General features: G+C 45.1%; 1 protein-coding gene and 2 long non-coding RNA genes across 10 annotated transcripts; all 3 read right to left on the bottom strand.

Annotated features, from left to right (window-relative positions):
• Window positions 1-226: 226 nt before the first annotated feature.
• Window positions 227-23,382, bottom strand: LOC104414148 (F-box protein At1g70590). Of its 4 annotated transcripts, XM_039315145.1 has the most exons (6): window positions 22,595-23,382; window positions 21,844-21,977; window positions 21,263-21,290; window positions 1,446-1,600; window positions 1,069-1,237; window positions 227-544 (listed from the first exon to the last, which is right to left on the bottom strand). In XM_039315145.1, exons 1-5 carry the CDS (start codon window positions 23,235-23,237, stop codon window positions 1,070-1,072), a joined length of 1,128 nt encoding a protein of 375 aa, XP_039171079.1. In that variant the 5' UTR covers window positions 23,238-23,382; the 3' UTR covers window positions 227-544; window position 1,069. The 4 variants fall into 4 exon arrangements, with proteins under 4 accessions (XP_039171079.1, XP_039171081.1, XP_010023476.1 ...); XM_039315147.1 differs by lacking the exon at window positions 227-544 and having other exon boundaries at window positions 1,094-1,277; XM_010025174.3 differs by lacking the exons at window positions 227-544; window positions 1,069-1,237; window positions 1,446-1,600 and adding exons at window positions 19,874-20,206; window positions 20,731-20,899 and having other exon boundaries at window positions 21,108-21,290.
• On the bottom strand, window positions 5,554-6,548 carry LOC120294716. Its single transcript, XR_005551957.1, has 3 exons — window positions 6,276-6,548; window positions 5,818-5,878; window positions 5,554-5,583 (listed from the first exon to the last, which is right to left on the bottom strand). It is a non-coding gene; the product is annotated as an uncharacterized LOC120294716 (long non-coding RNA).
• On the bottom strand, window positions 8,695-11,190 carry LOC104414146. Of its 5 annotated transcripts, none has more exons than XR_005551954.1 (4): window positions 10,592-11,190; window positions 9,455-10,255; window positions 9,147-9,372; window positions 8,695-9,014 (listed from the first exon to the last, which is right to left on the bottom strand). It is a non-coding gene; the product is annotated as an uncharacterized LOC104414146 (long non-coding RNA). The 5 variants fall into 5 exon arrangements; XR_005551955.1 differs by having other exon boundaries at window positions 9,147-9,635; window positions 9,712-10,255; XR_719992.3 differs by having other exon boundaries at window positions 9,147-9,970; window positions 10,065-10,255; window positions 10,592-11,189.
• Window positions 23,383-24,128: the final 746 nt, after the last annotated feature.

The following is a 24,128-nucleotide window of genomic DNA, read 5'->3' as shown; positions in this document are numbered from 1 at the left end:
TAAAGTCAAATTCGTTACTATAAGAATTTAGTGGGTCAAATTAGCATTATTAAGTGTTATAATTCAATTAGGTTCTCAAAAAGATTTGGCACAGTATGCGTTGACCACGACTCCGCTCATCATTGAACAGGCTCTGTTTATTCATCAACCAGATTCATGATCGATTTCAGGAGGCGGCTAAACTTGCAACACTTCAAAACATGCAGCCAGATTGAACATTTGGACGGAGGACCGGATTGCTAGTTTCAGGTTTCAACTATCATCATTCGCAAGAATTCTTGTGTCTGTTTATGACTTTACAGAGTTGGCAAACTGTCTTACAGTCTGCGAGGGTTTCCATGTGGATTTCAACCCTCCTTACATCAAACCATATGTCCGCTTCCTATAAAGCACGCTTTGGAAACTAATAGCAAAGATCAGCTTCATCACAGTGCAGTAAGGGAGCACAAGCAAGGAAAGCCATCAACCAGCAGCTAGGTCCACCATAATAGTCCCATTTGCCCTCAGAAACTTGGATGCCCACGATTGTAATCCTAGAGAGAACCTGACAAATATGGGGAGCATCAGAAATGAGCACCGAAGAAAGTGCAACAGGAAATGAGTTTATAACACATTCTAAAGACAGCTTGAAGGGCAATCGACTGTCGCCTCTGCTCTCAACACTTTTAGTCGACAGAAGAGCCCATTGCATGCGATTTATCTTATCTGCATTTTTTTTTGGAATCAGTAACTATCACATAATTGTAATGCAAATGATGTGAGACAATAGTCACTAAAATGATTAAATAAGAGAGCTTGCAGCTCTTCATAGATCAATTGTATCTCGATTTCTTGCAACCTATGCATTCAGGGTGAATCGCTCAGCCATCTCCAGTACATGCCATCATCGATCCCACGTGAAGAAAGATGACCCCACAGCAATGTACTCCAAGCTCGTGTTTACCAAATTCCACTAGCTAAGGTAACTATTGTGAATCCATCTAAATGTTAATAAAAGAACAATAACTTAGGCCCCCATATATTGCCGGTAGATGGTAATGAAAGGACAATTAAGTTCATAACACCTACCTCAGCGAGATGAAGGCAAAGCACGCCAATTGTCAGCAAGAAACATTCCACGATCACGTGATGGTGCTGACAGCTGTTGGAGAATTACATGCTTCAGGTGAGCTGCCGCTCTTTCGCCAGCCCGAGTAGCAAGTTCCAAGTATACAACAGCTTTCAGCATCTCACCCTCCTGCAGGGTGTGAGAAAGCTCCCATCAGTCTCTGTATTCCCTTAAGAGAGCAAGGTCCAAGTAAGCAAAAACTGATAATACAGTTATCAGATGTCCATTCTCAACATCATTCATCATATTAGAATGGTAAAATGAAACATCAAAATGAAATTTAGCAGCTTAATCACGTTAAATGATAAAAACAGCGTTTCCTCTGATTGTCACATACAGAAAAAAGGCTCAGCCCGTGCTCAAATTGAGCTTTGCTGTGACCACGATCAGCTGCTCGCTTCATCCAGCTTCTAGCTTGTCTCCGATTTCGGTGAAAACCCTCTCCAAATGAGTAGCAAAGTGCAACATTGTACATGGCACGCACATAACCACCTTCACCATCATATCTACCAACTACCAATACTAATGATAAGAGAATTCTAGAATTTGACTCAATTACCGTATCGCCTGCCCTTAGAAAGTTTCAGAAGAAGTCTTGTCCTAGCAATCGTAGGAGGTTCTTCGCGGAAAGGCGCGGCCCTTTTAGTTGCAGAAACCTCTTGGCCGTGACATGTACCTATGAAAAAAAAAAAATAGATTAACATAGAAAGACTCCTGGCAAGTTTTTGAGTTTGCCAGAAAAAAAGGGGGGGAAATCACATCGGGTGATGAACACTCACTCACTGGGTAGTTGCCATGCCTAGCCAAGCGCAACCACCTTGTGAACCCGACACCGCCACAGGTGGTTGAGCGGGCGGTAGAGAGACACATTGGGCGACTGCGTAACACTTTCCTTTGCGTATCTTACCCTCTCCTCAGCTTCAGGAATAACATCGGTCCCGGTGGCTCCCATCCACAGCTCTGCATGGCAAAGTATTTGTTGGCCATGACTCCGCTGGTGCTCACCATTGAACAGGCTCTGTTGATTCAAAAACCAGATTCATGATTGATTTCTGGAGGCGGCTAAACTCGCAAGACTTCAGCATGCAGCCGGAGCGAACATTGGGAGGACCAGATTGCTAGTTTCAGGTTTCAACTATCATCTTCCATAAAAATTCCCATCACCATTTATGACTTTACGAGTTGCGAAGGTTTCAAGCAGACTTCATACCCTCTTGACATCAGACCATATATGCACTTACTTTAAACCATAGTTGGGGAAAACTACGAGAGCCCAAGCAGGAAAACCATCATCCAACAACTAGGTCCATCATAATATCCCTTTTGCCCTTAGAAACTTGGATGCTATGACTCCAGTCTTGAGAGAGCCTAACACATGGAACATCATAAATGACAATCGAAGAAAGTTGTACAGGAAACTAGTTAATAATACATTCAGAAGATAGCATAAAGGGCAGTCATTTGTCGCATCTGCTCGTAACGTAATCAACATAAAAGCTGTTCCATGCAACTAAATTAATCCGCAATCTCTTTGGAATTAGTCGCTATCAAATCCTTCTACCACACACAATGTGCCACTATAATCACTCAAATTATTAACCATAAAAGAAGTGACTACCGTCCCCTTCCGCTCGATAAGTTGCCCTCTTGTGGCAACTGTTCCTTGAAGAGGATCCCCGGAATCCGACGCCACCAAAACACCATCTACCACCGATGTTTCTTCCTCCATTTTAACCATGATTTGCAGCAAGGTGGAATCATTTTCTTGTTGGAAATTTCCTATAATATTGGCTTACATTAATTAATTGATTTTCTATTTTAAATAATTGGGTTAATGGATATTTCAATATTTGTATAACCCTACAGTGATCTGATTGAATTGGGTATTGGCATTTATTAATAACAAGCCAAGTTGAGTAGCAAAGTGTAGGTAATTGTGTTTAACTAAAACTCGTAATGGGAATGGCTCAATTGACACGTTGTTGATTAGAGTTTACTAGGTTCCTTCTCTAGCCTATAAAATTGTAGATTATACATATTGGTTGCTTTAATCTCATTGGAAGCTGCTATACTAAAATAGGTCATAGAGAGGAAGATTTGGCATTAGATAGATTCGGTTATCAAATTGATCTATTTACTTCAAGTAAAGCAATGGCTCAAACAGGTACGCTTTAATTCCGCCGTGTTTATTGATTTCGGTGTTTTACAATCATACATGGATCCGTTTCTTTTTGATTGATTAGTTGTTTATGTAAATAAATTTTCTACATTTCCTCCATAGCTAACGATGGAGATTCAGATAACAGAAACTTGATGATATAATTGTAACTAGTCGATTGCATCGATGTTGCGATTCTTTTGGAAATGCCCCTCGGCTGCCTTTCCCTTGCAGCAGACAGTCCATTGCGCGTCGTTGATCACAGGACAATTTCCAATTAAATGCCCTTATCTTAGCAAGTCTCAAGTTCGGCCATGAAAGTTTTCCATGAGGGCATCCTTCTCCGCTTTCCCAATGCAAAGATGTAATTTTAACTATGTTTTCGACCCGATTAAAGCCTCTAAAAGATTGACTTACTTGCAATCGTGAGTTTAAGATAGGGCAAACATATGAACAACATCCTTGAGTTCCTCCACAAAATCGAAAGTTTGAATTTTGAGAACAAATTCCAAAAGAGAGAATCGAATTGAATAGGAGCAATACATGAAATGTGAAAAATGAACAACAAGTGAGTTCAAATGCTAATCCAAACGGATTCGATAAAGATCAATTGAGGAGCCATTTGATAAAGCTAGGGGGTTTCGTACAATTGTTTCTACAATTAGAAAACAGAGGAAAACGAAGAGAATCGACCTGCAAGATTCTGTGACAGCCTCCTCTCTTGTCCCACATCGCCTAGGGAGGGAGGTCTTGGTTAGCTTATAAGGCTTGAGTCTCTCTAATTTGGAAAAGACCGTGGCTGGGATGACGGTTCGTCCGCGCCAGGACGGATGATCCAAAGTCGACAATATTACACAGTGGGGCCCGGGATGTTACAAGTGGTATCAGAGCCGACTCCCGACCGCATGTGGGACCACAGCGAGGACACTCTTCTGTTAAGAGGTCGGTCGGGACCACAACAAGAATGCTGTTCTGACGCCCGTGTAGGACTTATGAGGCCACAGCGAGGACGCTCTTCTGTTAAGAGGTGGAGCCTCGACCGCGTGTGGGACCACAACAAGAATACTGTTCTGACGCCCGTGAGGCCACAGCGATGACGCTTTTTTGTTAAGAGGTCATTCAGGACCACAACAATAATAATGTTCTGACGTCGGTGCAGGACTCGTGAGGCCACAGCGAGGACACTCTTCTGTTAAGAGGTGGAGAGTGTGATAGCCTCCTCTCTTGTCCCACATCGCTGTTAAGAGGTGGAGAGTGTGACGGCCTCCTCTCTTGTCCCACATCGTCGTTAAGAGGTGGAGAGTGTAACAACCTCCTCTTTTGTCCCACATCACCTAGGGAGGGAGGTCTTGGTTAGCTTAAGGTTTGGGTCCTCTAATTGTGTAACGCGTTTTAAAGTCGTAAGGGGAAAAAGACCGCATTTGTGGATGAGTGGTTCGTTCAGCGCCAGACGGGTGACCAAAAGCGAACAATATTACCGGGGGGCCAGGGATGTTACAAGTGGCACGTGGCCTGACTCTCGACCGCGTGTGGGACCACAACAAGAATGCTGTTTTGACGGGATGTTACAAGTGGTATCAGAGCCGACTCCCGACCGCGTGTGGGACCACAGCAAGAATGCTATCCTTTCTTGTCCCACATTGCCTAGGGAGGGAGGTCTTGGTTAGCTTACTATTCTGCGACAGCCTCCTCTCTTGTCCCACATCGCCTAGGGAGGGAGATCTTGGTTAGCTTACTCTTCTGTTAAGAGGTGGAGAGTGTGACAGTCTCCTCTCTTATCCCACATCGCCTAGGGAGGGAGGTCTTGGTTAGCTTATAAGGCTTGGGTCCCACATCACCTAGGGATCTCACATCGCCTAGGGAGAGAGGTATTGGTTAGCTTATAAGACTTGGGTCCCACATCACCTAGGGATCCCACATCGCCTAGGGAGAGAGGTCTTGGTTAGCTTATAAGGCTTGGGTCCCACATCACCTAGGGAGGGAGGTCTTGGTTAGCTTATAAGACTTGAGTCCCTCTAATCTGTGTAACGCAAAAGACCGTGGTGACCCAAAGCGGACAATATATTACATAGTGAGGCCCGGGATGTTACAAATTCAATGATCGCTCCACAATCTCAAGCATGTAAATACTCAAATGAACAAGCTTAAGGGATGTTACATCATTCAATGATCACTCCACAATCTCAAGCATGGAAATACTCGAATGAACAAGCATGTAAGCTTCTCCCGAGCTCCGGAAGGAAACCATAAATAAGTTTTTTTTTTTTTTTTTTTTTTTGGTAAGAAACACCATAAATAAGTTGCTTGGTACATTGATCTAGAATGCCCAAAAAAAAAAAAACTAATCAGAACACATCAAATGTCCATCAAGAAAAATTCGACAATCACAACGTTAATAGTCGAAGAAAACACCCATAGATCAGATGCAATCTTGTCTATTCAAACACTCAAAACTGGCTCCACGCTACTCTAAAGATATTAAGATCCCATCAGAAAGTTGCAAAGACAACGAAATCCTTTTGAAAGCAAAAGTGAAATCGAATCGGCTTACCTTTTTACAGCAACATCTAGAGAGTTGAGAAGAAAGCTTCGCCATTTTGCTCCTCTAGCTCCTGAGATGCAATGCGCGAGCGCAGAGCCGAACAAGGTTAGCATGCACAACTTATGAAGGCACATTTAAAACTACCGTATACACGTAAAAATGCACGCTCGATCGAGTTAAGCTTCAGGAAAGTCGCGCTTTGGCCCACGACCGACGGCGAGCTGATGCTTGAAACGAAATCCTATCCTATCGGCTATCGCAATTGGCGATTACAGACATCTGGCGATAGTGGACATTGCCTCATGTTTCATATTATATAAAACGAACTCGCACGTGCGCTCTCTTTTTTATTTATTCAAGAAAATCTCAGCCGTAATTAAGTCGTCGAACGACGTCATCAAGAAAGACACCCTCGAAATCTCCAACGGTCGACAGGAGATATTTCCTCTTCAGCGACGAAAAAATACCTTAAATTTCGAACCAACGGTCGGCGCGCGTTCAGCTCTCGCTACAGACAAGAACAGAGACCGCCCCCCCGCCTTCTCCGACGACCTGGTCCCCACAGATCCTTCCGCTCCAGATCGCCGGCGTTCGGCCTCCAGCATCGCGTTCTGCGGCTGAACTCAAGAGATCTGCGAAACCCATTCGCTGTGCTCTGTTCTTTTCTCGTCGATCAAGAGAAATTCCGGTCCGATCGAGGCATCATGGGTCGAGGCAAAACGCCGCACGGACTCGTGCCCAACGCGCGAGCGCGCAGAATCGCGTACGAGAAGAGGAAGAAGGGCCTGATGAAGAAAGCCCGGGAGTTCTCCGTCCTCTGCGGCGTCGACACCTGCGTCGTCGTCTTTCCCGAGGCAGCGGCGGCCGGCGGCGACCGCCCGACTGCGCCGGAGGTCTGGCCGCCGGATAGCGGGAGGCCAGGCGCATCATCGAACGCTACAGATCCGCTGGCCGGAAGGAGAAGAAGCTCGACCTCGGCGGGAAGGGAGAGCTCTTGAAAGACTTTTCGAAGAGCCAACTGAGGTCGCTCCTGAGCATTCTTGGCGACCGGGTCGACCTCGCGAAGCGGAAGCTCGCCGCGATGAAAGCGGAGAAAAGGGTCGCGATGGCGGGCGTTATCTTGGGTCCGTGCAACGAAGAAGGCCCGAGCGTCGATGCGGTGCCGCAGGAGACGCCGCACCAAGCTTGCGCGGCCAGTACGCCGGAATGGGCCGCCGGTGCTCAGGCCAACAACGCTCCTGCTCGTACTCCTCCGTCGACGGCTGCCGCGACACCCTCGCAATGGAGGAGGACGATTCCACTTTCTTCCGCACTTTTCTGACGGAGACGATCGTTTTCTGATGGGGGTTTTACTGTTTTTTTCTTTTGATTTGATAATACATACCCCAGGGTCAGGCTGTTCTGGCTTGTCGTTTCTTGAGATTTACTGATTCTTTTCTTTTTTTGGTTCCGGTTGGAGATGATGTATAGAAAAGTTGAAATTCACATGAATAAAGGAGAAACTACACGATTTTTACTGCTCTGTCTTTGTCTCTGTCTGTGAGCGTGAGTTGATTATCTGGGATTGACACTTTCATCGTAATCTTTTTCCCATTCCGAATCGTCGTGAGCGAACTTGGGGAGAATGCCCATTAGCCCTTAGATGTAGTCAATGTTGTCGTTGGAGATGTTTATGGGGTTGATGGGCTTGTGCTTTACGCGAATCATTGGTTCTACCTCGGCTATCCTACTTGAACCCTAATGTTGAGTCCCGAGTCGAATCTTGGACAGATGGTCGAGGTCTCATGTTATTCCGGTGTTGCAAGAGATGAAAGCTCCAAGCTCAGAGTCTCCCCTGCAATGAAGAAATCAACCTCGACTCCCGCCAATGCGCCCTGTCCATGATTCGATGTCATAGCAGGAAGTTGTACCACTGTTTTTACCAAGTAAAACCCGTTGGCTGTCCTATGCACCTCACTTACTGCTTGAAAAGATAAGGTAAAACAGGATCTACAAGCAGTTCATGAAGGAAATTCAGTAAAACTAAACGGACAAGAACAGAGCACTGCTCTTAACACCCGCATGTTCCGCAGGTTTCAGTAGGACCTGACGAAGGGTGCTCCGATTTTGCCGGTACTTGCAGTAGAATGTCAGCCGCTATGTCATCCGGATGTCCACCGTTTTCTGCGGCTTCGGAGCTTCGATCATGTGAAGATTGATTTGCCCCTCTAACGACGGTAGATGTGGGTGACTTGCGAAATCCAAAGAGGAACCCATCAAGACTCGGAAGACGTGGTGTATCACCAAATCGACGACGAGCGCCAACGCCAATTCCTTGAAATTTCCCGAGATTTTGAACTCTTTTTCTGTCGCAATTTCTTTTCCTCTCTCTTTGTCCGGACTATTTCTTCTTGTTTTCTTTGTTCTCTCCACCTCCCACACCTGCACATCCACGGATGTCCTTGCTGCACTATTTACCCATTATTATTTACTCTGATTAAAACTCAGTCTGTCTTTTAACACATAAATTAATTCATATAATAAGCAGACCAATATTTCTAATTTAAGACTGAAAAGTTTTGTCGAAACAATGATGATGATAGAGTAGTACTAGTAATAGTAATATCCACAAGGGTTGCCGTTGAGTGATGATAACAGATAATTTGTATTACTAAAGTGAAACAGATTTACTTTTTGCCTAAGAATCTTGCGGGGAGAGCGAGAGAAAGATTAGGCAATCGCATTAAACTTTCCCACTGCGCATCTTACAGCCTCTCAGCTTCAGGAATTACATCAATTCCTAGTGGTTCCATCACCACCACAACTCTGCTTTGGCCACTGTATGTGTTGTTCATGACTCCGCTCATCATTGAACAGATCAAAGAAGGCCAAATGCGCAAGACTTCAACATGTAGCCGGTTTGAACATTTGGATGAGCAAATTTCAAGTTTCAACTGTCATAATTCACAAAAAAATCCCATGACCAGTTATGACCTTACAAGCCACGAGGGTTTCAAGTGGACTTCAATACCCCTTGACATCAAACCGTATACCTATTACCCACTTACTGTAAAACACGATCAGGGAAAACTACTAGCAGACCTCAACTTATCATATTGCAATAAGGGAGCACAAGCAGGTAAGCCAACATTCAACAACTAGGTCCATCATAATAGCTCTTTTGCCCTCAGAAACTTGGATGCTCTGAGTCCAGTTTTAGAGAGAGCCTGGCACATTTGAAACACCAGAGATGAGAATCGAAGGAAGCTGTACAGGAAATGAGTTAACGATCCATTCGAAAGATAGCATAAAGGGCAATGAGCTGTACAGGAGAGCCTATTCCATACAATTAAACTTACCCACGATTTATTTGGAATTGAATTAGTCACCATCATATAATTGTACCGCAAATAATGTGCCCCTATAGTCACTCAAATTATTAGCCATGAAAGAAGGGACTGCCCTCATCTCCAGCTCAATAAGTTGGCCTCTTGCAGCGACTGTTCCCTGAAGAGGATCCCCGGAATACGACGCCACCAAGACACCATCCACCAACAGTGTTTCTTCCTCCATATCAACCATGACCTGCAAGATAAAATCGTTTTCATCTGATGAGTTTAGGCCACAGCTGATGATGGAGATTCGGATAGAAGAAACTTGATGATACTAGGTGATTGCATCGATGTTCCGATTCTTCTGGAAATACCCCTCGGCAGTCTTTCCCCCACAGCAGATTATGGTCCATTGCGCCCTTGTCGATCACAGGACAATTTCCAATTAAATGCCCTCATCTCAGCAAGTCTCCAGTTCTGTTCATGAGAGTTTTCCATGAGGGCCTTCTCCTCCTCCTTTCCCCAGTGCAAAGATGTTATTTTAACCATGTTTTGCTCTAACCCAATTAAAGCCTCTAAAAGATCGACTTACTTGCCATCGTGAGTCCAAGACAGGGCAAATGTATGAACAACATCCTCAAGTTCTTCCACGAAACAGAAAGTTTGAACTTTGATGAGAGACTCCAGAAAGAGAGCATCAGGAACCAGACTGGAGCGATACATGAAACATGAGAAACGACAGACGAGCAAGCTCAAATCCTAATCCAAAAAGCGGATTCCAATGAACATCAGCTGAGGAGCCATCTCACAAAGATAGGGGATTTGCATAATAGCTCCTAAGATTCATGCCCCTGGAAGACGGAAATGATTCAGAGACATATTGACTGGCGATACTGCTTGATGCCAAGTCTTGTAGGAGCCCAAGTTCAGAAGTCAGACTCCTACCTACGGAACATAGCAAAATGAACGAACTTGAACCCATGAGAACGAAGAAATAACCTCTGGAATATCGTGTTGGAAGTGATGAAAGTCACTGAAAGACTATCGCCACTTCCATCTCCGTTTCTAGATTAGCCAAAATGCTTTCGCCGCAAATTCACATATCTCTCCAGCTCATGCCCACGACTCAATTGTTTCTGCAATAGGAAAACAGAGGAGGACGGAGTGAATCAACCGGCCAGATTCAGTGATCGCTTGACAATTTCCAGCATAGAAATACTTGAACGAACAACCATAAATAAATTGCTTGGTACAATTATTCCAGACCCAAATCAGAACACATCAAATGTCAATCAAGTAAATTTTGACATCACTACACTAACAGTCGAAGAAAACACCCATAGATCAGATGCAGTCTTCTCTATTCAAACACTCAAAACCGGCTTTGGGCTACTCTTCTTTAAGATCCCATCAGAAAGTTGCAAAGACAGCGAAATCCTCTCGGAAAGCAAAGGAAAGTCGAATCGGATTACCATTCGACAGCACCATCTATAGAGTCGAGAAGAAAGCTTGGCATTTTGCTCTTGTAGCTCCTGAGATGCAATGTGCAAGCCGCGAAGCCGACAAGGCTTGCATGCACAACTTATGCAGGCATATTTAAACTCCCACGTACATGTGAGAAATGCACGCTTGATCGAGCTAAGCTTCAGGGGAACTCGCACTTTGGCCTAAGACCCATACAGTAGCAAGCTTGATGCTTGAAATGAAATTCTCCGTTTGCTCAGACCCGGGATTCTTCGAGCCAATTCCCGGATAATTTCACGCATTTGGCGATCACAGACATCTGGCGAAGTAGACATTCCTTGATGTTTCCAATGGCGGGCGCGCGCGAGAGAGGGGGACGGAGAGAGAGAAGTACGTTGACTCTCATCAGAAGAGAATGTATTTGGGAGCGAAGGGCATTGACTAATTCAGCATCCGGCAAAGTAGACATCACCACTCTCGTCTTTCGCTCCTGCTTGCCGCTCCTACTACTCCGGCGAGGCTCTCTGCGGGTGCGAGGAGGTCGGAAAAGAGGAGGATAAGGAGGAGAAGGAAGAACGGAACGGAGAAAATAAAATAATAGAAAACGAGCTGACACGTGTGTTCCTTTTTTTCTTATTTATTTGAGAAAATCTTTAGCCGTAATTAAGAAAGGACTCCAGATCGTTCGTCGAATGACGTCATCAAGAAAAGACTCCCTCGAAAACTCCAACGGTCGACAGGAGATATTTCCTGTTCAGCGACGAAAAGATACCTTAAATTTCGAACCAACGGTCGGCGCGCGGTCAGCTCTCGCTACAGACGCTACAGACAAGAACAGAGACCGCCGCCGCCTTCTCCGACGACCTGGTCCCCACAGATCGTAGATCGCCGGCGTTCGCTGTGCTCTCTTCTTTTCTCTGTTGTTTTCAAAGAGAAATTCCGGTCCGACCGAAGCATCATGGGTCGGGGCAAAACGCCGCACGGACTCGTGCCCAACGCGAGAGCGCGCAGAATCGCGTACGAGAAGAGGAAGAACGGCCTGATGAAGAAAGCCCGCGAGTTCTCCGTCCTCTGCGGCGTCGACACCTGCGTCGTAGTCTTTCCCGAGGCAGCGGCGGCCGGCGGCAACCGCCCGACTGCGCCGGAGGTCTGGCCGCCGGATAGTGGGGAGGCCAGGCGCATCATCGAACGCTACAGATCCGCTGACCGGAAGAAGGAGAAGGAGAAGAAGCTCTGCCTCTGCGGGAAGGGGGAGCTCTTGAAAGACTTGTCGAAGAGCCAACTGAGGTCGCTCCTGAGCATTCTTGGCGACCGGGTCGACCTCGCGAAGCGGAAGCTCGCCGCGATGAATGCGGAGAAGAGGGTCGCGAGGGCGGGCGCGATCTTGGGTCCGTGCAACGAAGAAGGCCCGAGCGTCGACGCGGTGCCGCAGAAGACGGCGGACCAAGCATCCGCGGACAGTACGCCGGAATGGGTCGCCGGTGCTCAGCCCGACGCTCGCTGCTCGTACTCCGTCGACGGCTGCTGGGTCACTCCCTCCGTGGAGGACGATTCCACTTTCTTCCATGCTTTTCTGACAGAGGCGATAGTTTTTTGATGGAGTTTTTACTGATTTTTTCTTCAGATTTGATAATACCACAGGGTCAGGCTGTTCTGGCCCGTCGTTTCTTGAGATTTACTGATTTTTTTTTTGGTTGGAGATGATGTACAGAAAAGTTGAAATTCATATGAATAAAAGGGAAACTACCCGATTTTTACTGCTCTTTGTCTGTCTCTGTCTGTGAGGGTGAGTTGATTCTCTGGGATCGACACTTTTATCACTATCTTTTTCCCATTCTTGCGCATCCAGAAGTCGTAGGTAAAGGGTGACTGAATTCGGCGGTCCTCTCGTCGTGAATGTCCTCAGGGATGTGCCCATGTGGGTGCACAGTTAGGCGGCTCGGTTTGTTGCAAGTACGGCAGAGTTCAATTCCCTCTCGAGACGATTTCACCAAGTAAAATGCCATTCGTTTTCAATTGGACCAATTCATTTTTAAATTTTTTAATATTGATACCAATTTAGTTCATTTGACTAAATTTGATCGGTCGACACCGATGTGGTTGTCGGCCGGATGTTGACGTAATAATTTTTATGATATTTTTATTATTTTTTGAATTTTTTTATTATTTTTCTTTTCTTTTCTACCTTGCCATGGCGATGGCTACTTTCGCCCGAGGCAAGGCTAGGGCGAGGTTGGCCTCATCCGATTTAGGCTAAGGCCGCCGAGGGCCAGACCCTAGGCAAGGCCGAGCGAGGGCTTAGCGGCCCTCGCCTTCGCCCCTAGCGATGGCCCATGGCCTCACCAGCCGCGGGTGAGGCTGGCCTCGCCTAGATCCGGGTGAAGCCGCCTTGCCGGTGACCTTGGGAGAGGTCGGGCGAGGGCCACAACCTTCGCCGGTGGCAGGTGAGGGCTTTGTGGCCCTTGCCCAGTGGCCGACAAGCCTCACCGGAGGCTTGCCAACCACCACCACGAAGAAGAAGGCATAAAAGAAAATGAAAAATAAAAGAAAAAAGAAAAAAATTAATAAAAAATTTGAAAAATTAATAATAAAAATCATAAAAATTGTCACGTTAGCATCAGTCGACTAAAATTGGCTGGATGAATTGAATTGGTACTAATATTAAAAGGTTTAGGACTGAATTTGTCCGATTGAAAAATTTATGATTGAATTTGTATCAATGCAATAGGTTTATGACTTTTTTGATACTTTTCCCATTGTCGTCAATGTTGCCATTTCAAGACGATGATGTAATATGATTTGAAAGTTTATCTGGGCAAGCAAAGCTGATGTTCTCTTGTTCATGCTTGTCTTGTCATCAATTGGCCGTAATGAGACGCTAGAGATTATGTTCGAAATACTAGGAGGATAACCAAGATGAAAGAATTGCTTTGTTCAGCAAATTCAATTGAGAAAAAAAAATTGGGTCAAAAGAAAATGCCATTTTGGAGTTTTATCAACAATTTGCTTGTGTAGGCGGAGATCTAGTATTTTCTGAATCCTTATGTACGGTGAGCTGCGGAACACTTGGTATTGTGACACCGATGGAGATAACCACTGCTACTGGACCGAACAGTGATCTAGACGTACGACTTAAGACGCATTCACTGGTTGCGAACGATGTTGCGGATCAGCTTCTGAGAATAGTCCAAGAAATGGACCCCATCCTTGCGGGTTCCTGCCATAAGGCCCATTTGGTTCACCGGCCAGGAGATTGCCAGCCAGAGAAACCAGAGAAATTCAGCGACCATTGGCTTGGGAACCTCTTCAGACACAGATTGAATCTAATTGCTGCACAGAAAACATCTGCAGCAGCTTGAAATGCCCACCTTCCCTGCAACTCGTTCTCATTTGTTATATGGAATACACTTTAAAGCAACAAAATTCAGTGATGAAGCACCTGAGTTTAATGTTAAGAGAACTCTTAGGGAAGCTGCAACTTTTGGAGTCATTCTGCTATACTTGCAGTCGGTCGAAAAAGAGTTCAGACCTTTGAATCTCAAGGTCTCCCCCACCTGCTAGTTAGTTTAAGCTAAATACGGACGGCCTAGCTTTGATGAATCCAGATAAAGGGTGTGCTCAAGGTGTTCTTCGTGAAGGTCAATGCATTTGTGACTCTATGCAAAGCATTGTTTCATTTGCCTATCCCGGCAAAACTCGGGGCTTTTGGAGATGGACTCGGGCTATGGACTTCAGGGTTTTCTACAATTTTATACACACAAGCGGGTGACTAATGTTTCCATTATTTCTACTGTATTAATGAGAAAAAAAAAGTGGAAGATAAAAATTCTATCCATTTTTTATTAAGGTAGTTTATTGCTTTAAGAATTTAGTGGGTCAAATTGGCATTACTTAAGAGTTATAATTCAATTAGGTTCTCAAAAGAGATTCGGAATGCCCAACATGTTATAATTAATTAGGATTGAGTGTTTTGTGTGTGTCACAAGCTAATCGATTGGGATCGTGACCGTGTGGCGATGTGGATACTTCTAGACCAATTTGGATTGTAACGTCGAGAAAGTTTCTAGAGAGAGAACTTTGGAAAGAAAAGAGTCTTTGTATTGTTGAAATGTTTGGATTGATACAAATGAGGGAGATGGCACTCCTTCTTATACTAGAGGCTTTCAGATTACATCCATTGATCGACTTTATATCCAGCGAATGAGATCACACCATCAAATCTACCAACTACCAACACTAATGACAGGAGAATTCTAGAATTTGGCTCAATTACTGTATCGCCCACCCTTGAAAAGTTCGAAGTCTTATCAAGAATCCCAGCGATCGTAGGAGGTCTTTCGCGGAAAGGCATGGCCCTTTAGTTGCAACCTTTTGGCGTGACATGTGCCTAGGAAAAAATAGAAAGACTCCTGGCAAGTTTTTGAGATTGCTAGAAAAAGGGGGGAAATCACATAGGGTGATGAACAAAAGTGGGGGGTGCCTAGCCAAGCGCAACCACCTTGTGAACCCGACACCACCACAGGTAGTCAAGCGGGCGGCAAAGAACACATCGGGTGACTGTGTAACACTTTCCTTAGCACATCTTACCCTCACCTCAGCTTCAGGAATAACATCGGTCCCGGTGGCTCCCATCCACAACTCCGCATGGCAAAGTATTTGTTGGCCATGACTCCGCTGGTGCTCCACATTGAACAGGCTCTGTTTATTCAAAAACCAGATTCATGATTGATTTCAGGAGGTGGCTAAACTCGCAAGACTTCAGCATGCAGCCGGAGTGAACATTCGGATGGAGGACCAGATTGCTAGTTTCAGGTTTCAACTATCATCTTCCATAAAAATTCCCATCACCATTTATGACTGTACAAGTTGCGAAGGTTTCAAGCAGACTTCAAACTATATATGCACTTACTTTAAACCACAGTTGGGGAAAACTACGAGCAGAGCTCAGCTTCATCACAATGTGGTAAGGGAGCCCAAGCAGGAAAGCCATCATCCAACAACTAGGTCCATCATAATATCCCTTTTGCCCTTAGAAACTCGGATTCTATGACTCCAGTCTTGAGAGATCCTAACACATGGAACATCAGAAATGACAATCGAAGAAAGTTGTACATGAAACTAGTAATAATACATTCAGAAGATAGCATAAAGGGCAATCATTTGTCACATATGCTCATAACGTAATCAACATAAGAGCATGTTCCATGCAACTAAACTAATCCGCAATCTCTTTGGAATTAGTCACTATCAAATCCTTCTCCCACAAACAATGTGCCACTATAGTCACTCAAATTATTAACCATAAAAGAAGTGACTACCGTCCCCTTCCGCTCGATAAGTGGCCTCTTGTGGCAACTGTTCCCTGAAGAGGATCCCCGGAATCCGATGCCACCGAGACACCATCTACCACTAGTGTTTCTTCCTCCATTTTAACCACGACATGCAGCAAGGTGGAATCATTTTCCTCCACAGCTGATGATGGAGATTCGGATAACAGAAAGTTGATGATATAATTGTAACTAGTCAATTGCATCGATGTTCCGATTCTTTTGGAAATGCCCCTCGGCTGCCTTTCCCCTGCAGCAGATTACGGTCTATTGTGCGCTCGTTGATCATAGGACAATTTCCAATTAAATGCCCTTATCTTAGCGAGTCTCCGTTCGGCCATGAAAGTTTTCCATGAGGGCATTCTTCTCCTGCTTTCCCCAGTGCAAAGATGTAATTTTAACTATGTTTCACTGACCCAATTAAAGCCTCTAAAAGATTGACTTACTTGCAATCGTGAGTTTAAGACAAGCCAAACGTATGAACAACATCCTTGAGTTCTTCCACAAGACTGAAAGTTTGAATTTTGAGAACAAATTCCAGAAAGAGAGAATTAGGAATTGAATTCGAGCAATACATGAAATGTGAAAAATGACCAACAAGTGAGTTCAAATGCACTAATCCAAACAGCAGATTCCGATGAACATCAACTGAGAAGCCATTTGATAAAAATAGGGGGTTTCATACAATTGTTTATGCAGTTAGAAAACAGAGGAGAACGAAGAGAATCAACCTGCAAGATTCAGTGATCGCTCCACAATCTCAAGTGTGGAAATACTCGAATGAATAAGCATGTAAGCTTCTCCCAATCTCTGGAAAGGACACCATAAATAAATTGCTTGGTACATTGATCCAAAGACCTAAACAAACTAAACAGAACACATCAAATGTCCACAAAGTAAAATTTGACAATCACAACGTTAATAGTCGAAGAAACATCCACAAATCAGATGCAACCTTGTCTATTCAAACACTCAAAATGGGCTTCAGATTACTCTAAAGATATTAAGATCCCATCAGAAAATTGCAAAGACTGCGAAATCCTTTCGAAAAGCGAAAAGGAAGATCGAATCGGCTCTCCTTTTGACATCAACAACTAGAGTTGAGAAGATAAATTGGCATTTTGCCCCTCTAGCTCCTGAGATACAATGCGCGAGCCACGAAGCAGACAAGGTTAGCATGCACAACGGATAAGGGCATATTCAAAACTCCCATATACACGTGAAAATGCACGCTTGATCGAGCTACGCTTGATCGAATGACACGTGTGCTACTTTCTTTCTTTCTTTATTTATTTAAGAAAATCTTAGCCGTTAGTTCATCGAATGACGTCATCAGGAAAGACACCCTCGAAAACTCCAACGGTCGACAGGGGATATTTCCTCTTCAGCGACGAAAGGATACGCTAAATTTCGAACCAACGGTCGGGGCGCGTTCAGCTCTCGCTACAGACAAGAACAGAGACCGCCGCCCCCGCCTTCTCCGACGACCTGGTCCCCACAGATCCTTCCACTCCAGATCGCCGGCGTTCGGCCTCCAGCATCGCGTTCTGCGGCTGAACTCAAGAGATCTGCGAAACCCCTTCGCTGTGCTCTGTTCTTTCCCCGTCGATCAAGAGAAATTCCGGTCCGATCGAGGCATCATGGGTCGAGGCAAAACGCCGCACGGACTCGTGCCCAACGCGAGAGCGCGCAGAATCGCGTTCGAGAAGAGGAAGAACGGCCTGATGAAGAAGGCCCGGGAGTTCTCCGTCCTCTGCGGCGTCGACACCTGCGTCGTCGTCTTTCCCGAGGCGGCGGCGGCCGGCGGCGACCGCCCGACTGCGCCGGAGGTCTGGCCGCCGGATAGCGGGGAGGCCAGGCGCATCATCGAACGCTACAGATCCGCTGGCCGGGAGGAGAAGGAGAAGGAGAAGGAGAAGGAGAAGAAGCTCGGCCTCTGCGGGAAGGGAGGGCTCTTGAAAGACTTGTCGAAGAGCCAACTGAGGTCGCTCCTGAGCATTCTTGGCGACCGGGTCGACCTCGCGAAGCGGAATCTGGCCGCGATGAAAGAGGAGAAGAGGGTCGCGATGGCGGGGGCGATCTTGGGTCCGTGCAACGAAGAAGGCCCGAGCGTCGATGCGGGGCCGCAGAAGACGGCGCCCCAATCTTGCGCGGCCAGTACGCCGGAATGGGTCGCCGGTGCTCAGCCCGACGCTCGCTGCTCGTACTCCGTCGACGGCTGCTGGGACACCTTCGCAATGGAGGACGATTCCAATTTCTTCCATACTTTTCTGACAGAGGCGATGGTTTTTTGATGGAGTTTTTACTGATTTTTCTTTTGATTTGATAATACCACAGGGTCAGGCTGTTCTGGCTTGTCGTTTCTTGAGTTTTTTTAGTGATTTTTTTCCCCAGTTAGAGATGATGTACAGAAAAGTCGAAATTCATACGAATAAAAGGAAACTACACGATCTTTTACTGCTGTCTGTCTCTCTGTGTGAGTGTGAATTAAACTCTTTGGGATTGACACTTTTATCGCAATCTTTTTCCCATTCTCGCGCATCGAGAAGTCGTAGGTAAAGGGTGAGTGAACTCGGCATTCCTCTCGTCGTGAATGTCCTCAGGGATGCGCCTATGTGGGTGCAGAGTTAGGCGGCACGGTTGGTTGCAAGTACGGCAGAGTTCGATCCCATTGCTCGAGTCGATTTGGCAAGGTAGAATGCCGTTAGTCCTCTGCTGTCGTTGACGTTGTTGGAATACGATTAGAAAGTTTATCTGGGCAAGCGAAGTATACGTTCCCTCGGTCACGATTGTTATCTAATGGCGGTAATAGATTGGGGGGAGTGAATTCTGAGAAAGACGACAACGAGTCGCCTACACTTGTGTCATGACACCAATGGAGATAATCACAGCTGCCGAACCGACCGGTGATCTTAGGCATGCGGCCTTTTAAGACGAGTTTCACAGGCTGCGAAAGCTGTTGTGGATCAGCTTCTGAGGATGGTCCAGGAAATGGACTGCCCATCCTTGCATATTCCTGCCATAAGGCCCATTTGATTCGCTGGCCAAGAATTTCCAGCAAGAGAAACCAACACGCGACCATCCGCTTTATGGAACCTCTTCAGGCATGGATAAAAACTAAATTGCTGCACAGAAAGCATCTGCAACAGCATGAAACTCCTCCTTCCCTGGAACTTCTTGTTCCCATTTGACCTCTGCAATAAACTTCGAGCAACAAATTCCAGTAATGAAACACCTGAATTTAATGTTAAGATAACTATAGGTGAAGCTGCCGCTTTTGGAGTCGTTCTGCTCATACTTGCAATCGGTCGAAGAAAGTCGAAGAAGAGTCAAGACCCTTGAATCTCAAGGGGTCTCCTCCCCCTGCTAGTCAGTTTAAACTACATGCAGACGTCTCGGCTTTGTTAAATCCGGGCAAAGCGGGTGCTCGAGGTGCTCTTCATGATCACAAGGGTCAATGCAATTTGTGGCTTTATGCCAAGCATTGGTTCTGCCTTGCCTATCCTGGTGAAACTCGGGGCTCTCCGAGACGAATTACAACTTGTTGCTGATCGTGGAATTCAGAGATTGATTGTGGAGGTCCATGGACTTCAGGTTCTTCCGATTTTTATACGCACAGACGTGTTTGCAGAGTGGGTTTCTATCGTTTCTACCGCATCAATGAGCAAAAAAGCAAAAAAATAAAGGTCCTATCCAGAGGAGCGTTTTACGAGCTCATCTTGAGCTTAACTAGAACCGGTCAAGTTTTTTATTAAAGTCAAATTCGTTACTATAAGAATTTAGTGGGTCAAATTAGCATTATTAAGTGTTATAATTCAATTAGGTTCTCAAAAAGATTCGGCACAGTATGGGTCGACCACGACTCCGCTCATCATTGAACAGGCTCTGTTTATTCATCAACCAGATTCGTGATCGATTTCAGGAGGCGGCTAAACTTGCAACACTTCAAAACATGCAGCCAGATTGAACATTTGGACGGAGGACCGGATTGCTAGTTTCAGGTTTCAACTATCATCATTCGCAAGAATTCTTGTGTCTGTTTATGACTTTACAGAGTTGGCAAACTGTCTTACAGTCTGCGAGGGTTTCCATGTGGATTTCAACCCTCCTTACATCAAACCATATGTCCGCTTCCTATAAAGCACGCTTTGGAAACTAATAGCAAAGATCAGCTTCATCACAGTGCAGTAAGGGAGCACAAGCAAGGAAAGCCATCAACCAGCAGCTAGGTCCACCATAATAGTCCCATTTGCCCTCAGAAACTTGGATGCCCACGATTGTAATCCTAGAGAGAACCTGACAAATATGGGGAGCATCAGAAATGAGCACCGAAGAAAGTGCAACAGGAAATGAGTTTATAACACATTCTAAAGACAGCTTGAAGGGCAATCGACTGTCGCCTCTGCTCTCAACACTTTTAGTCGACAGAAGAGCCCATTGCATGCGATTTACCTTATCTGCATTTTTTTGTGGAATCAGTAACTATCACATAATTGTACTGCAAATGATGTGAGACAATAGTCACTAAAATGATTAAATAAGAGAGCTTGCAGCTCTTCATAGATCAATTGTATCTCGATTTCTTGCAACCTATGCATTCAGGGTGAATCGCTCAGCCATCTCCAGTACATGCCATCATCGATCCCACGTGAAGAAAGATGACCCCACAGCAATGTACTCCAAGCTCGTGTTTACCAAATTCCACTAGCTAAGGTAACTATTGTGAATCCATCTAAATGTTAATAAAAGAACAATAACTTAGGCCCCCATATATTGCCAGTAGATGGTAATGAAAGGACAATTAAGTTCATAACACCTACCTCAGCGAGATGAAGGCAAAGCACGCCAATTGTCAGCAAGAAACATTACACGATCACGTGATGGTGCTGACAGCTGTTGGAGAATTACATGCTTCAGGTGAGCTGCTGCTCTTTCGCCAGCCCGAGTAGCAAGTTCCAAGTATACAACAGCTTTCAGCATCTCACCCTCCTGCAGGGTGTGAGAAAGCTCCCATCAGTCTCTGTATTCCCTTAAGAGAGCAAAGTCCAAGTAAGCAAAAACTGATAATACAGTTATCAGATGTCCATTCTCAACATCATTCATCATATTAGAATTGTAAAATGAAACATCAAAATGAAATTTAGCAGCTTAATCACGTTAAATGATAAAAACAGCGTTTCCTCTGATTGTCACATACAGAAAAAAGGCTCAGCCCGTGCTCAAATTGAGCTTTGCTGTGACCACGATCAGCTGCTCGCTTCATCCAGCTTCTAGCTTGTCTCCGATTTCGGTGAAAACCCTCTCCAAATGAGTAGCAAAGTGCAACATTGTACATGGCACGCACATAACCACCTTCAGCAGCTTTCAGATACCATCTAGCCTATAATAAAAGAATCTGATAATTAAGAGCGACAAAATGATAAAAGAAAATAATTAGAAAGCAGTGGCTCTGTTGCAATACTTGCAAACTCTTTTTTGATCATGGACACTCGCAAACTATTTGCAGGCATAGTATTGCAAAATGAAAGGACTAGCAAACTTCAACCTAAATTCACCAAGGTTCTTTAACTCGTACTATGATGTTCAAATACAATGAAAGAATAGGACCGAAGGCGGCTTATTACAAGTATCAAATTCTCCAGTCCTCCACTGCATTAATACATGTCCACATCTGATTCTTCAGTACATTCAAACGCCATCATTGCTATATTCACCAAGTTTTCAGACAACCGAAGCACAGACTCAAAATTAGGATTTCGAAAGCAAGCAGCAACAAACTTATGTATAGACATTAGACAAAACTGTGCTCAGGATGGGGGAAGAGGTGGCTATACAGTATGTTAGAAGCTCATAAGCAAAAGAAATTTCCTTGAATTTTAAGCAGCCACACAGCCTTCCTAAAAAGGAGGCCAAAAGACACAAAAGCAGCATACCGCTTCCACTAAATTAGTATCCTGGCCACTGCCTCGATGCAGGCAAAGTGCCAATTGGTATTGTGCACGGATATGGCCGGCTGCTGAAGCTAGTTGTAACCATTTGATAGCTTCCTGAGGTTTTGCAGGTTCAACTGCAAGCATCAGAGTAATCATAAGAAGATGGATAACAAGCTTTGGCAACTGAACCGCAAGAGGAAGCCATGATTTAAAGCGATAAAAGAACAAAAGCAGATCATGAGCAGAGTGATCCCCAGAAAGAAGGGAATTTTGAAACATAATAGAGTTCACAAACGCACTGAGCATTAAAGCAACAACCCATTTGCCATACCATGCACTTGAGCCGTCACTTAGCTCAGTATACATTAAAAACCATCTCCTTCAAGGAAATGGGGAAAATCACTCTCAGCAGCAACCCGATTAGTCGATGTGCCATTCGCAATCCTTCAGACCTCTATTCACAGCAAGTATGATCTCAATTTTCTAAAACCAGGAAAATCAAATTACACCAAGCCCTTCTAGTTAGACGTTTACCATCATTCCTGAGGAATAATGCCTTGCTAAATGGTCGGGAAGCAAAAGTTACTTCTAATCTCATCACATCACAAGTCCCCAGATGCAATCTTAACCAAAAAAAACCAAAGAAACAATCACCAAGATCAAACACTAATAAAAGTCTATCCCCTTTATCTTCTTGAGCTCAAAGAGACAATAATTGGTCAGCGCAACTACCAAATTACTAAACCCTAACCTTGCAAGTAAGCAATCCCCAAATTGCACTGCCCCGCCGGATCACCGAGCGAAGCGGCTTTCCTATACAACTCGATGGCGGCCTCCTTCTTCCCCATCTCCCAGTACATTAGGCCAGCGTCGACCATGGCGAGCGTGGACCCACGCGCCGCCCCCTTCAGGAACGAGTCGAGGGCCTTCTCCGAGTTCGCCCCCGCCCCTCCCCGGCCGTGCTTGAACCGCTTCCCCCAGTGGAGCAGCAGCATCGCCTCCCTCAGCGGCCGGAGCGCCTCGTTCCACGACCGGCACACCAGCGACGCCGCCCGGAGGTTCGACTGCGTGAACGAGGCGGCGATCCTCGCGAGCACGTCGTACGGCAGGCCCGCGAAGTCGCGGGAGGGCGCGGGCTTCGGCGATCCCGCGGGGGCCAGCTTCCAGCGCGAGGCGGGGCTTCTCAGTCTCGACGAAGACGGCGGCGGCGGCGGCGGCGGCTTCGGGACGCGCCGGCTGGAGGCGGAGGTGGAGGCGGAGCGGTCCGTCTGGTGGTGGTGGTGGTGGCGGCGGCGGGCGAACTTGGCGGCGAGGTCGTCGACGCTGGAGCCGTCGAAGGGGAGGGCGGTGAAGCGGGGGTTGTCCGTACGGTGCGGCCATGTTCGCTGCTTCATCGCCGCCGTCTACGGCTGATCTCGATCATCAAGATGATTTTTTTCTTTTTTTTCTGTACCTCTCCCCTTTTTTTTCGCGCGAGAGAGAGGGAGGAGAGAAACCGGCAGCGTGCGAGGCGTTTTCTCGAGTCGCGTGAAAACAGTACCGGACGCCACGATCTTGTTCCGCCACGTCATTAGCTTTTAAATTTCGCCGAGCATATTTTTCTGCCAAAATTTACCATATTACCCAAGCAAAATTGTAAAAATAATCTCTAAATTTTGGCACAATAGGATAATATGGCCTCTAAACTTTTAATTTGTTTAATATAATCTTCAAATTTTAATCTAATAAGTAATGTGATTCTTGAATTTTTAATTTATTCGATATGATCGTTGACTTTTGATACATGTTCAATTTAATTCATTATGAAAATATTTAATATTATCCCTAAGCTTGAATTAAATGAATGATAATATTGAGTATTTTCTTATTGTTCAGCTATTAAGTTGAACAAGTATTTAAAGCCTAAGAACCATATTGAACAAAATTAAAGTTTATGGACAATATTATATATTATATTAAAGTTCATGAACCATTTATGTTATTATTATCACCATCTAAATTTTTTTAAAAATTTAGAAAAATTAATATATTTTTAGATTAGGAAAAGTCTACATGTTGCTCGTTACAAAATTTAATCAAGCTAAAATAGGTTTGTCCAGGCATGATCACTTCTTTTTCCTTTTCTTTTTTTGTATTAATTTGAATTTTGCAGCTCGTTCACTTCTTTTTTAATCCCAAATACTGAATTTTTACTCACAAAAAAAAAAAACATATTGACACGTGAGTTGGCACATATTTTTTTCCATAATTTCTTTAAATTTATATTACAATTTGGATATGGGGCA

Source organism: Eucalyptus grandis, chromosome 6, assembly GCF_016545825.1.
Source record: "Eucalyptus grandis isolate ANBG69807.140 chromosome 6, ASM1654582v1, whole genome shotgun sequence".
NCBI classification, from domain to species: Eukaryota; Viridiplantae; Streptophyta; class Magnoliopsida; order Myrtales; family Myrtaceae; genus Eucalyptus; species Eucalyptus grandis.
This window is presented reverse-complemented; position numbering and strand designations above follow the sequence as displayed.